The 12,775-nt window shown below is 35.6% G+C and overlaps 1 protein-coding gene and 1 pseudogene across 1 annotated transcript; both read right to left on the bottom strand.

Moving 5' to 3' along the window:
* Positions 1–473: 473 nt before the first annotated feature.
* Positions 474–3,806, bottom strand: LOC102015382 (annotated as a pseudogene).
* A 6,163-nt stretch (positions 3,807–9,969) lies between these two features.
* LOC102011407 (olfactory receptor 9K2-like) lies at positions 9,970–10,954 on the bottom strand. The gene is given in 2 exon segments (XM_013520797.1): positions 9,970–10,354; positions 10,356–10,954. Coding segments are annotated over 2 exon segments (942 nt in total). The 5' UTR covers positions 10,913–10,954.
* Between the last annotated feature and the right edge of the window lie 1,821 nt (positions 10,955–12,775).

Below are 12,775 nucleotides of genomic sequence, written 5' to 3'. Positions count from 1 at the left end.
TAAAGTATGTGTCCTGTATTATATTGTTCCCCTTGCAAAATAAGCCCCAAACCACCACACCATCTGAAAGTAGAGGTGGAACTTTGGGGAAACTCTAAGCCTTTAACTCAAAATGCTCTGTTATTATTTTGCCACCAACTCAGTACATCTGACCTTGTAAAAATGATAAATTTACCCTTTAAATAACACACAGTTTCTAATGACTACATAGGAACTTTTAAAATTTACTTCTTATTCAAAGTAAAACTAACATATATTTGCTATATCATAAATTGAATTTATGTATTTTATGAATTCTAGGCAAATAAAATACTTATGTTTACACCTATATTAACAGAAATATTATTTTGTAGAACTGGAAGTGACATTCATTGCTACATATAAAAATATCTTCGACAAAATTTCACAGTAACCATAGTGACTAGAGCCCTTGGAAATCAAACTCTTGCCACTGTAGAGTGATATTTTAAATGTCACTGAGAGCACCATTTCTCACATAATATTCTTTTCAGAGCATCTTTCACATCTCTGTTTCTCAGACTGTATATTATAGGATTCAGCATTGGTATTATAAGTGTGGTGAACACAGCTACAATCTTGCTTTGCACTGGTGAGGAAATGGCCCCTACTGAGCATATGTAAAGAATATAGATCCATAAAATAAACTCACTGCTGCTGTATGAGAACCACAGGTGGAGAATGTCTTACTCCTGCCTTGGGTTGAGGGAATCTTCAGGACAGTGGAGAGGATGTATGCGTAGGACACCGCAATGGCAATTGTGGTGCTGATGATGATGCAAGCAGAGAGAATAAACAGCACAATTTCATTTACAAAGGTATCAACACAGAATATCTCGGTCAGGGCTGTGACATCACAGAAAAAATGGCCCAGTTTGTTTTCTCGACAGAAGCGCAAACTGAAAGTGAAACTTCTCTGCACTATTGCATGTATGCATCCACAGACATAAGATCCAGCTACCAACTGAACACAGACTTTGTGTGACATGTGCAGAGGGTAAAGGAGAGGATAGCAAATGGCTGAGAATCTATCGAAGGCCATTGAAGCCAGAAGAAAGCATCAGAAAAGGCAAAGAAGAAAACTTGTGTTGCACAGCCATTATATGAAATGGTCTCTGGGACTTAAACATACTTTAGTTATTGTTTTCCAATTATTTGGGGCCATAACCTGTTATCCTAGAACTTTTACTAAACTCAAAGTAAAGGGAACAGTAGGGCCATAAGTAGCAGCAGCTTGTTTTAACTCTTTTAGGATTTTTAAAGGTGTAGCTTCATAACGACATATAACTTGTCCTAGATTTTCAGGGACTTAAACTTCAGTTGCAGGGTAAGTATGCTGATAACCCTCCATGGACTCTCCCACCCTTCTAGCTTCTCTTAACGCCAGTTGCGAGGGAGACAGAAAAAATGGCTCTACTCCCTGAGAGTCAGAAGACAGCTGTGTGATGGCCAAACTCCCCTGAGTAGAAAAGACCAGGGTAGCCCCCTGTGGCTTAGTCAAAGTCACCAGGCGTTGTGAAATGGAATTCTCTCTGGTGGGGAAAAGTCCCTCTTGTCCACCACCACTCCTTCCTTCTTAACTTGGACCAGGCTAAAGGGCTCAGGCTCTACTGGTGGTGCCATTGCTCCACCTTCCATGTCCTGCTTAGGCTTGGGACTTGATTTTAGCATAATGGTCTGAGCCAAATCCTTTATGGTTACCAAACCCTTCAAACCAACTTCCAGAAAATTCAATACAGGAGTCAAACATGCAACAAACACTTCTACAGACATATACCCCGGGAGTCTTGAGACCACCTGCACTTCAATATCCCTTTCTCTTTTGGCTTCTTTGAAACCTGTACATTTTCTGGCACTATAGCACAGTGGCACAAGCGCTTGCCTGGTAAGCACAAGGTCCTGAGTTCAATTCCCCGTTCCAAAAAGAGAACGTGTATCCCCATGCTCTATACCTGATGTGCCAGTACCATGCACTCCAGTGCTGAGTAGCTCTCAAAAATGTGCTCCCCACGGCCCCGTTGCGCACTTTTGAGATGCATTCTCATTGTCCACTTATTCCTACCAGCATCCCTTTGTGGTCACCAATTGTAAGGATCCCTTGGGTTTTTATTGTACCCCAGGAAGGAACAGTGGTGAGCATGCAGAAAAAAGAGACAAGAGACAAAAAGCTGGGATCAGGTGCAGGTCCTCTCTCTCCTGAGTAAGAAGGGGAACTGCCCAAGAACAGTAGAGTGTTTATTTCATACCCTAGAGAGGTTGATTAATTTCACCCTCTCAGCCCAGCAATCCATTAACAAGCTACAACAGCTTGTTTACATGCTTCGAGGAGCTCCCATGTTCTTGGGCTGGCTTTGTCCTGCATGCCTAATAACTTTCCAGCTTCAGCCGCTGCCCACATATAGGCACATCCAACACTGCAGGCTCCGTCTTCCTTTAGACTTAAGCATCTATGGACATGGATAAGATGTTCCTTTGAGTACTAGCTTCTCCCTGCATCCTTATTTCTTACTATGCCACTTGTCTAATGCTGACTGTCTTCAGAAAGGAAGCATCAGTGTGTACAAGGATGGAGACATGGTGACTGGGGGTTTCTTACCCCAGTGTACCCATTTATACTTCATTGGTATGTCTGATATAAAACCCAGGAAAGACTTGCTTATCATAGAATAAATGTCTTTTTCATGGATTTATTTTCTGCTTGATAATCAGGATCAGTAATGCCTGGGATATGTGAATGGACAGATCAGTACTCTCTGTATCCCTATGCTGTTTTTTCTATGCACACTGTCTTGGAACTATTCATAATTTCTTTTTTGTTTAGTTCCTTTTCTCAATTTTTGAAAATGGGAGAAGATAATTCTTTTTTTGTAATTTAGCCTCCTCTTCCACCTTTCTGTATTATACATACATTTTCTTTTTTTTCCTATTCCTCTTCTCACCCTTCGGCCCCTCTTCCCCACCTGATTTACAAAAGCTTTATTTCCATTTTGTCCTTTTCTTGTTTTTTTCTTTACTCTTCCTTCCCCCTTGCCCTTTCTCTAGTTCCCTTTCCCATTTGAACATTTTCTTCCTATTATACAATATCTAGACTATATTTTGATCCTTATTCATACATTGTTTCTTATACCAGACAGATAATAGGATACTTATATATGTGTATCTGATTTATTTCACTTAAGAGTATGGCCTCAAGGTACATTGATTTAGCTGAAAATGTCTCATGATTATCCTTCTTTATGCCTGAGTAGTACTCCATTGTATAAAAAACACATTTTCTTTATCCGCTCATCCGTTGATAGGCATCTGAACTATTTTCAGGATTTAACTATTACAAACTGCACTGCTATAAACATGTATGTGTGTATATATATATATATATATATATATATATATATATATATATATATATAATCACTGTGGTATGATGTTTTCAATTCTTTGGGGAAGATACCAAGAAGGGGAATAGCTGAGTAAACTAAAACCACTAGTCTAATTCTTTTCAGAAATCTCCATACTGATTTCACAGTGTTTGTTCCAGTCTGTCTGTCTACACTCCCGCTGTGTACACTCCCACTGACAGTGGACAAGGATTCATTTTTCCCCAAGCCCAACCAGAATTTGTTGTTGATTTCTTCATAATAGCCATTCTTTCTGGAGTGAGATGAAATCTCCGCATTGTTTTAATTTTCATATCTCAAATGACACAACTAATTTTTAAAGTTACCTTTGTATTCTTCAACTTTGCTAAATTCAGTTTTTATTTGTAACAGGTATGTGTATACTTGCATGAGTTAGTGTGTGTGATCTTTAGGACTTAGTACGTATATATTGTCATCTATGAACGGAGAAATTTTCTTTCTTTCTGGTGAGGATGTCTCTGTTTCTCATTCTTGCCTCATTGCTCAGGTTAAAGTTCTAAATTGGCACCATTATTTAGGGCCAGACGTATGATGAACTGTCTGGTTTTCATCACTGAGTATCATGTTAGTTATGTAGATTTCATGTAAGGTCTTTAGTAAGTGAGATAACTTCCCTCTCTTCCTAATGTGTTTCTATCATGAAAAAGTGCTAATTTTTCATTAGCTCTATCTGTATTAATTGTGATAATCATGTGATTTTTATTCTTCCTTGAGTCAGTGTGGCATATCATATTCATTGAATTTCATACCCTTGCAACTCAGAAATAAATGCCACTTAGTAGTAGTATATGGTTCTTTTAATGTACTGTTGAATTTAGTAGTTTTTGATGATTTGTGCATCTATATTCATCAGGTATGTTATCATGTCATTTTCTTTTCTGATAGTATGTTTGTCTATTTTTGGTAACATGGTAATATTCTCATTATATAACCATTCCAGAAATATTACTTTCCCATGAATTTATTGAAAGTACTTGACAAGGATCGACTCTAAAACTTCGTTTAATATTTGCTAGAATTCACCAAAGAAGCCTGTTGGTCCTGGGATTGTGGGGCGGTTAGTAGGTCTCTGCTTAGTTGTCCAGCCTCCTTGATTGTCATACAACTTTGGAGATTTTCTAGTTTTTCATAATTCAGTCTTAGTAGATTGTGGCTAAAAATTTATCCATCACTTCTAGGTTTCCAAAATTATTCACTGAAGTCTCTTACAATTCTTCAAACTTTATCAGTTTCACTCTCCTTGTTCATTTCTGATGGTAATTACTGACCCTTCTCTGTTAGTGGACCTAGACAAATAAATATAACTGGCACCTTTTATGTTTTCCTCTTGTCCATTTTACTTGTTTTCTTGCTCAAATCCTAGTTATATTCTTCCTTCTGCTACGAGATTGTTTTCTTTTATATTTACTTGAGGTATACCATTTGTTTGATATCTTTTTCCTTTTTGATATAATCATTTATCTATAAACACAGTTGTCAATACAGTTTAACTTCTTAGTACTTTTTGCATGCTAAATATTTCAATATGTTTTTAGCTTTATCTCAGGGTATTTTCTAACTTCTCTATCCATTTTTATTTAATGTATTTGTTTTTCAAAATATGTTAACTTTTTGTTTTCGTGAATTCTAGCATCATTCATTTTTATTTCATTGTATTGTACTGAGAAAATAGGCTTGGTATGGTTTCCATCCTCTCAAATTTATCGACTTATTTTGATTTAACATGTAATTGATCTCAGCAAATATTTGTGAGTGCTGGAGATGATGATATGCTGTTTGAGGATGAAACATTCTGCAATTATCGGTTAGGTATGTTGGGTCAACAGTGCATTTCCAGGCTTTAGTTCAATATTGATCTTGTGCTTGGAGTTTCATACTATGATTGAAAGTAAGATACTGAGTTTCCTATTTTTGTTTTGCTGTTGTTTCTTCCTTCAGTTTTGTCAATGTTCGTCTCATATATTTATATGCTCTGGTGTTAAGTGCTTATACTTTATAATGGTGTTATCTTCTTAGTGAACTAGACCTTTTATGCACATGCAGGATGTGATAGCCTTTTACTTAATATCCATTTCGCCTGTGTACAGCCAGCCCTGATGTCTTTTCTATACCATTTACATAAAATATCTTTTTTCAAGCCTTTCACTTTCAGCTCATGTGTGTCCTTAAATCTAAAACAAGTGTCTTGCAAACAGCAAATAGTGTGATATTAATTGCACTAATTTACTTCTTTGGCTATTTTTTTAACTTTATAAAGCTACTCTGTCTCTTTTCATTTAGTAGTTTAATCATTTTTAACTTTGACATAATTACTGATAGGAAAAGACTTAGCTATTTCATGTTGTTGTTTTCTGCCTTGTAGTAATTTTGTCCTGGTCTCTTTTGCTGTGTTCTGTGTTTTATTGAGTTTTCTAAACTGATATTTCTTTTTCTCACTTTTTGTCTTCTATACTTATTTTCTTTGTGGTTGCAACAGAATCTAGGTCTGATAGTCACAATAATCTAGTTTTAGCTGGTAACTTTAATTACATGGAAATCCTCTGTTTTTACTCCCCATCACATACACATATTATGTTATTGATTTTACAACTAACATCTTTTTTTATATTATGTATCCATTGACACATTTTACTGTGGAGATATTTTATGCTTTTGGTTTTTAACTTCTGTACCAGAACAGGAAGTTATTTTTGTACCATTGTTAAAGTGTTACAATATTATATATTATCTATATATTCACCTTTACCTCAGAGCTTTCTACTGTCATATGCTTCTGTATTGCTGTTTAATGTCCTTTGATTTCAATTTAAAGGGCTCCCTTTAGAATTTTTGTAAGGCAAATCTAGTGATGATGAACTCTTTCAGCTTTTGTTCATCTTGGAAATACTTTGTTTCTCTTTCATTTTATGAAGAAGAGTTTTCCAAGCATAGAATCCTTTGTATGTTTTTTCCTTTCAGCACTTTGACTATACCCTCTTACTCCCTCCTAGCCGGTAAAGTTTCTGATGTGAAATTCAGTGATAGTTTCTCATATGTAATGACTTACTTTATTCCTACTGCTTTCAAAATGCTTAATGTCTTCAAATTTTGAAAATTTGATTATATTTCTCTTAGTATGCATTGCTTAGGAATAAGTCTACTTGAAATCCATTGGGTGTTTGAAAAGAAATGTCCATTCATTTCCTCTAAATTATGACATTTTCAGTCATTATTTAAACAAACTCTCTCCTCCTTTGTTACTCTATTTTTCTGACTAAACCTCAATAATACATGTATTCTTCTAGTTGATAACATTCCATAAGTCTTTCAGGCATTTTCAAAGTTTTGCATTCTTTTGCTCTTTGGTTCTTCTTATGGGATAATTTCAAATGACCTGTCTCAAAGTTTACTTAGTCTTTCTTTTACCTGACAAAATCAGCTCTTGAACTCCTCTATTGATTTTTTTACTTCAGTTATTATATTCTACAGTTCCAAAATTCCTATTTAATCTTTTTATATTTTGCATATCTGAAATGTTCTTTCACATTTCAGGAGATTTATTTTTTCTATGGTTTTGCCTTAGTTCCCTGCTGTGTTGTGAGCCTTATAATTTTGTATTGGAATACATGCACTCCCCTGTCTTAATAGACTGGCATTGTAGAGCGAATGACTCTCATGAAGAGTCTATAGACCATCTATAGATTCAAGAAGGCATCTGAAACTTTTTGGGTAGAACATGACCTGTGCATGGCCTGCACACACAATTTCTCAGAGGCTTTCTAGATCTTTAACAAGCACTTATAATCCCTTGTTCTATGTGTGTCTGCCTAAAATAATACAAGACCTCCAGTTAGAGCAAGCTTCTTTCTTCTATCTCCATCTCAGCAATCACTGGACAAAATATGCTTCTCCCCTGATTAAGGCGACACCTCTCCCTTAAGAACTCTTTCAAAAAACCAAAATGTTGGACACATGCTCTATTTCTTGTCTGTCCTTCTAGAAGAAGAGCTCAAGATGTCCGTCTGTGCTCAGTCATGCTGACTTTTGCAAGCACCCCTATTCCTTGATTTTATATTCTTAGCAGCCCCCAAATATCCAAAATATTTTGAATTCATCAGCATTTCAGAAAGAGCGTGACAAAAATCAGCTTATGTAGCTCATTTAAAGTCACCACTTTGGATGTTGTCTCCTATATTATGATTCAACCCACTACCACAGGGCAAAGTCATGAGCTAGGGAAACATTTGGGAGCTGAGCGGAGCCAGCCAGCCTGAGCTGGGCCAGGAATACATCACATGGGTGAAATGAACTTGTCCATCTTATTCAATTCAATGCAGCTGCCCTTGGCTTTATGTAACCTTGAGTCACTGCCAACTTTTTAATTTAATTCTGGAGTTTTCATAAGGATTTTACTCCACATATTATTGTTGTTAAACTTGGGTTTCTGTAAAGGAACTGGCACTAGAACTTTCTATTTCACCATCTTGCTAGGGTCATCTGACTGGAATTTCAAATTCCACTGGTTCATTGCTGGTACATAGAAAAGAAATTGACTTCTACATTAACTTCATATCCAGTAATCTTAGGCAATTTTCAGTTTTAGGGTGTTTTTGTTGGTGATAACGATTCTTTTGGATTTTCTGCACATACAAGCATGTCATACACAAATATGGATAGTTTTATGTCTTTTGCCTCAGTTTATTTACCTAGTTGTACAAGCTTTGTGGATGCCATTACAAAATACTTTGCGAACAGAAATTACAAAATACTTTACCAACAGAAATTTATTTTCTTACAATTATGGAGGCTGGCAAGCCAGGGCAAGGTTACCTATTACAGCGGATTTCCTATGACATTTCACTTCTTGGTTGATAGTTGGTTGCCCTATTGCTGCCGTACCAAATGTTCATCTCTGTGCACATACACCCTGTGCTTCTCTGTGTATCCTAGCCTCCTTTGTTTACAAATGCTATACACTTATTTGATAAAATACTTATGTTGAATCCAAGCCCAAACATGGTCTTCTTGTTCACTCAATCATGTCTTTGCAGATGCTATCTCTTCCAATACGGTCACTTTCTGAAGTACTGAGGTAATGGTTTCTACATACAAGATGTTAAGTGATATAATTTATTATTTTTTTTCCTTACTTCTTATTTGTATTAGCTCCTTATTTTCTTGCCTTATTCCTAATGGTAGCAGGAAAAGCTTTTAGTTTCTCTCTATTAAGGATGTTGTTCAATGTAGATTTTTTATACATGCTCTTTATTAAGTTGAGGAGGTCAGCTTATATTAGTTTTCTCAGAGCTTATTTACTTTTCATCTGTTCATACCATTGTTACAGTCTTTTAAGTACAAAATTTAGAAGACATATGTCCTTTGGTACAGTCTTTTCTTAGCATGTGCTTAGTTTGTTCTGTATGTATCTACTATCTACATTGATCATAAGTGTCTTCTCTGATTGACATGGTATATTTTACAAGTAAGCCCATGTAAATAACATGAACTACTACAACAATTTCCTTTACTACAACTTTATTCCCTTTAAATGTATGTTCCAAATTATTTAGCCCAAGAAAAGTTTCCCAAACTACCCATCAACTGCTTTCAAGCACCCCAGATTATTATCTCTAAGACTATCTTTGGCACAACCTTCTGAGTTTTAGTTATCCAAAAAGCTGATTTTCTAATAAAATTGTAAACTTCCAAAGGAAAAAGTCATTTGTCCCTCAGCTCACCAGTAACCGGGATGTTTACACAGGTATTTAATAAAAATATTGAAATAATTATACACAGAGGCATAGAGGAGTAAATTTTGGATTGCTCTCAATTTCATGAATTCTTTGCTCCTATTTCTTTATTAAATATTCCCCCAGTAATAGTTAAGATAAGATGAAGATGACAAAGATACAGATCGAGGGAATGAGCACTCCAAAATATTTGCAGTTTCCTAACTCCCACCTTACTGCTTTGAATAAGATCCAGTACCTGGTAGGATCTCTGAGCACTGCTCAGTCCCTGGATGCTGAGTATACAAATTTCCAAATTAATGTGCATAGGGTGGCTTATTGCTGTTTTATTCTTGTTATTTTTTTTTGTGTAACACATGGAAAATATCTGTTCAAGCTGAAATATAATAACCTTTTAACATACTAATGCAAATAAAATAAGAAAAAATACTTCATTTTAAAATCATCTGGACGTCTTTGTCAATGATCCATGATTGTGTGTAGGAGGGAAGGGCAATGCTAAAGACTGGCACTTGATAAAGAATTGTTTAAACAGTATATTAAAATATAAAACATTTTTCAAGACTGAAGCATACATACTGATTCTGTGAAAATAAAATGTTGCTGGAGATCAGTGGGAGATGTCATCACTAAAAATGCTTTCTGGGCATCTCCCATATACAGTGCCATTAATCCAGGAAATTCAGGATCAGTATCTCAGAGAGGAAAGAAGTGGTATTTGGGAGAGGTAACTCACATGGAAAAAGCTAAAAATGCCACAAGAGGAACAAAATAAATAGCCACAGTCAAGGGGTGGAAGATAATTAATAGAGAATAGTATGTTTCTTCTCTAGCAGTTTTTTCAGAGCCTCTTTGACATCCTTGTTTCTCAGAGAATAAATCAAAGGGTTTAACATAGGTGTGACTAGGGAATAACATAAGGAGGCCACTTTGCTGAGTTCAGGATATCTGTCTGGGGTGAGATACATAAAAAAGACAGCGCCATACAGCACACTCACAACTCCCAGGTGAGAGCTGCAAGTGGAGAAGGCTTTTTTGCGTCCCTCCGCGGAGCGCATCTTTAGAACTGTGGACACAATGTATATGTATGAAATTATAATGACTATGATAGTAGGCAAGATAATGATGCTGGATAAGGAGAAAGATACTATTTTTTGGATAAAAATGTCAGAACACGATAGTCTTTGTAGGGCGACTATCACAGTAGAAGTGGTCAACAGTCCGAGAAGCACAAAAAGATAAAGTAAATGTCATGCTGGACTGAAGAACTGAGCTGATGCAGCCACCAAAATAGGACCCAGCCACCAGCTGAGTGCAGAGCCGCGTTGACATCTGAACAGAATAGAGGAGTGGGTTACAGATGGCGATGAAGCGGTCATAGGCCATGGCCGCCAAGAGAAATCCCTCAGTCACAATGAAGAGCGCGAAGAGAAAGAGCTGCGCCACACAGCCTGCAAAGGAGATGGACTTGCTCTCAGACCAGAAGGTGCTCATCGCTTTGGGTGCAATAACAGATGAATAAAAGAGATCAATAAAGGAGAGGTTGCCTAGGAAGAAGTACATCGGTGTGTTCAGCTGGGGATCCGTTGTAATAATGGTCATCATCCCAACATTGCCTAAAATGATCACGGCATAGATAAGTAAAAATATCAGGAAAATAAAAATAGGGAGTTCAGGGCGGACCCTGAAGCCTACAAGAATGAAGTCAGTCGTTTCTGAGTGATTGCTTGTTCCCCTGTCACCCATGGAAGAGACCTGATGAGAGGCACAAGGCAAAATAAACACGTGGACTTTTAGCACTGGTTCCAGCATTACAGATAATCTCTAAGTATTTGTATTTACAAGGCTATCCTGTAGTCACTGTTAATTTTAGCTTAATAGTGATTTTGTTACTTAAAAATTTCAAATGACTGATACTGTACCAAAACATCATTTTTATTTCATAATTTCCAAAAGTGATAGAATTTGGTGTGTTTTCTGTGTATCTGATGCACTACTTTTATACCAAAATACTTTTTATATTTGCCAATAGCACTTACTACATACTCTCCCTGTTATGTACACAGTAGCTTCACCGTCACGAAGCAATGATTGGAAAAGAGGACAGATAATTGAATCCAGGAATAGTTTTTGTACTTGGAATTTGGGTATACTAAGATCTCTTGTAGTCAACTTTAGGAAAACTTGGAGATTTAATTTAGATACCAACAGATTTAAAGAAAATACTGGAATTTTTGAATTACTTAAGATGTTCAGTTGCTTTTTGTGCATCATGGAAACTGAACTGTAATGTAAATTTCATACCTACTAAAATAAAATGTGTGCACAACCAACGACAAAAATGAATCTCATATCCCAGTATTTCTCTCCTGGATGGACCATCAACACCATTCCATAAAGTTTGCCTTGTTTCCAATGCCATGCTTTATATTTACTTAAGGGGTCTATAGAAGAGCTGCTTTGGAAACTCAGTATGTGCATGAAATAAATGTTAATTATATTGTTATTTACCTTGAGTATACCTTCATAACTGCCATTAATTCCTTTATTAGCTCATCTATATTTTAAACTTCTATGAGAATATGATATATTCTATCTTTCCTTTCAGAATGTGAATGTTTCTGCAAGGATAATAATAATCATAGCAAGCATTTATGTGGCTTTCAAATATGCTGGGTACTTTTCTAATGGTTTCAGTAGCTCACACTTTAATGAGCTGTAACACACACTTTAATAAGATGAACTGAATACTATTGAACCATTACTTTCTAAATGGGACACTGGACAAATTCCATATATTTCTGTCATCATCTCCCTATGTACAAAGGGGGCATGAAAACAAAATAACCCTCAAATTTTTCTCATGAATAAACATAAGATGACATAAGAAAATAAATCACTTGACAACATTTACGGCAAAGTAGTCAATAAATGCTAACCACAGTTATTTTATTATATATTGTAGTGTGCCATCCAATAATTTACACAAAACTATCAGTACTGCTTAGGCTGAAAATTAATACTATGTATATAGGACATTCAGAATAAATGATTCTAAGGTGGAATGAATCAGAGAAACTTTTAAAAATTTAAATACAATGAAGAGACTTTCAAGAGATGTAGTATTGAACTGAGAAAAAAGAAAACTAGAAAAACATTGCATGATCTATTATCATCATTCAAGACAGCAATAAATGTGGAGAATAAAATATTCACCACCTCCATCAAAATTTAAGTATGTTGGCTCATATTATAAAAAAGCAATATTTAAATAAGATTATACTTTAGGATCCAAGAATGTGTGAAACTTCTGAGTAGTGAAAGAGAGCTTGAAGGGACCATAAAATATTATTTTTTTAAATGATATACTTTATTTATCTTGATTAAATCTTGATTAAAGACAAATTATTTAAATTTTCAAGATTTATCCTAATCAAATTCATTCTAATACCATATAAAAATATGAATATTAAACATTCATTGTTTCTCACCTGACAATAACTTCATTAAAATCAAACCCACTTGTTCTCTGCATATTTATTATCAACATAATGTTATGAGTCTGGTAAGTGGCAATTAAACAGTATAAATTTATTACATACATAAAAG

This window comes from Chinchilla lanigera, unplaced genomic scaffold, assembly GCF_000276665.1.
Source record: "Chinchilla lanigera isolate Chin_1 unplaced genomic scaffold, ChiLan1.0 scaffold00057, whole genome shotgun sequence".
Taxonomy (NCBI): domain Eukaryota; kingdom Metazoa; phylum Chordata; class Mammalia; order Rodentia; family Chinchillidae; genus Chinchilla; species Chinchilla lanigera.
Note: the sequence above shows the minus strand (reverse complement) of the source record. Positions and strands in the feature narration are given on the sequence as shown.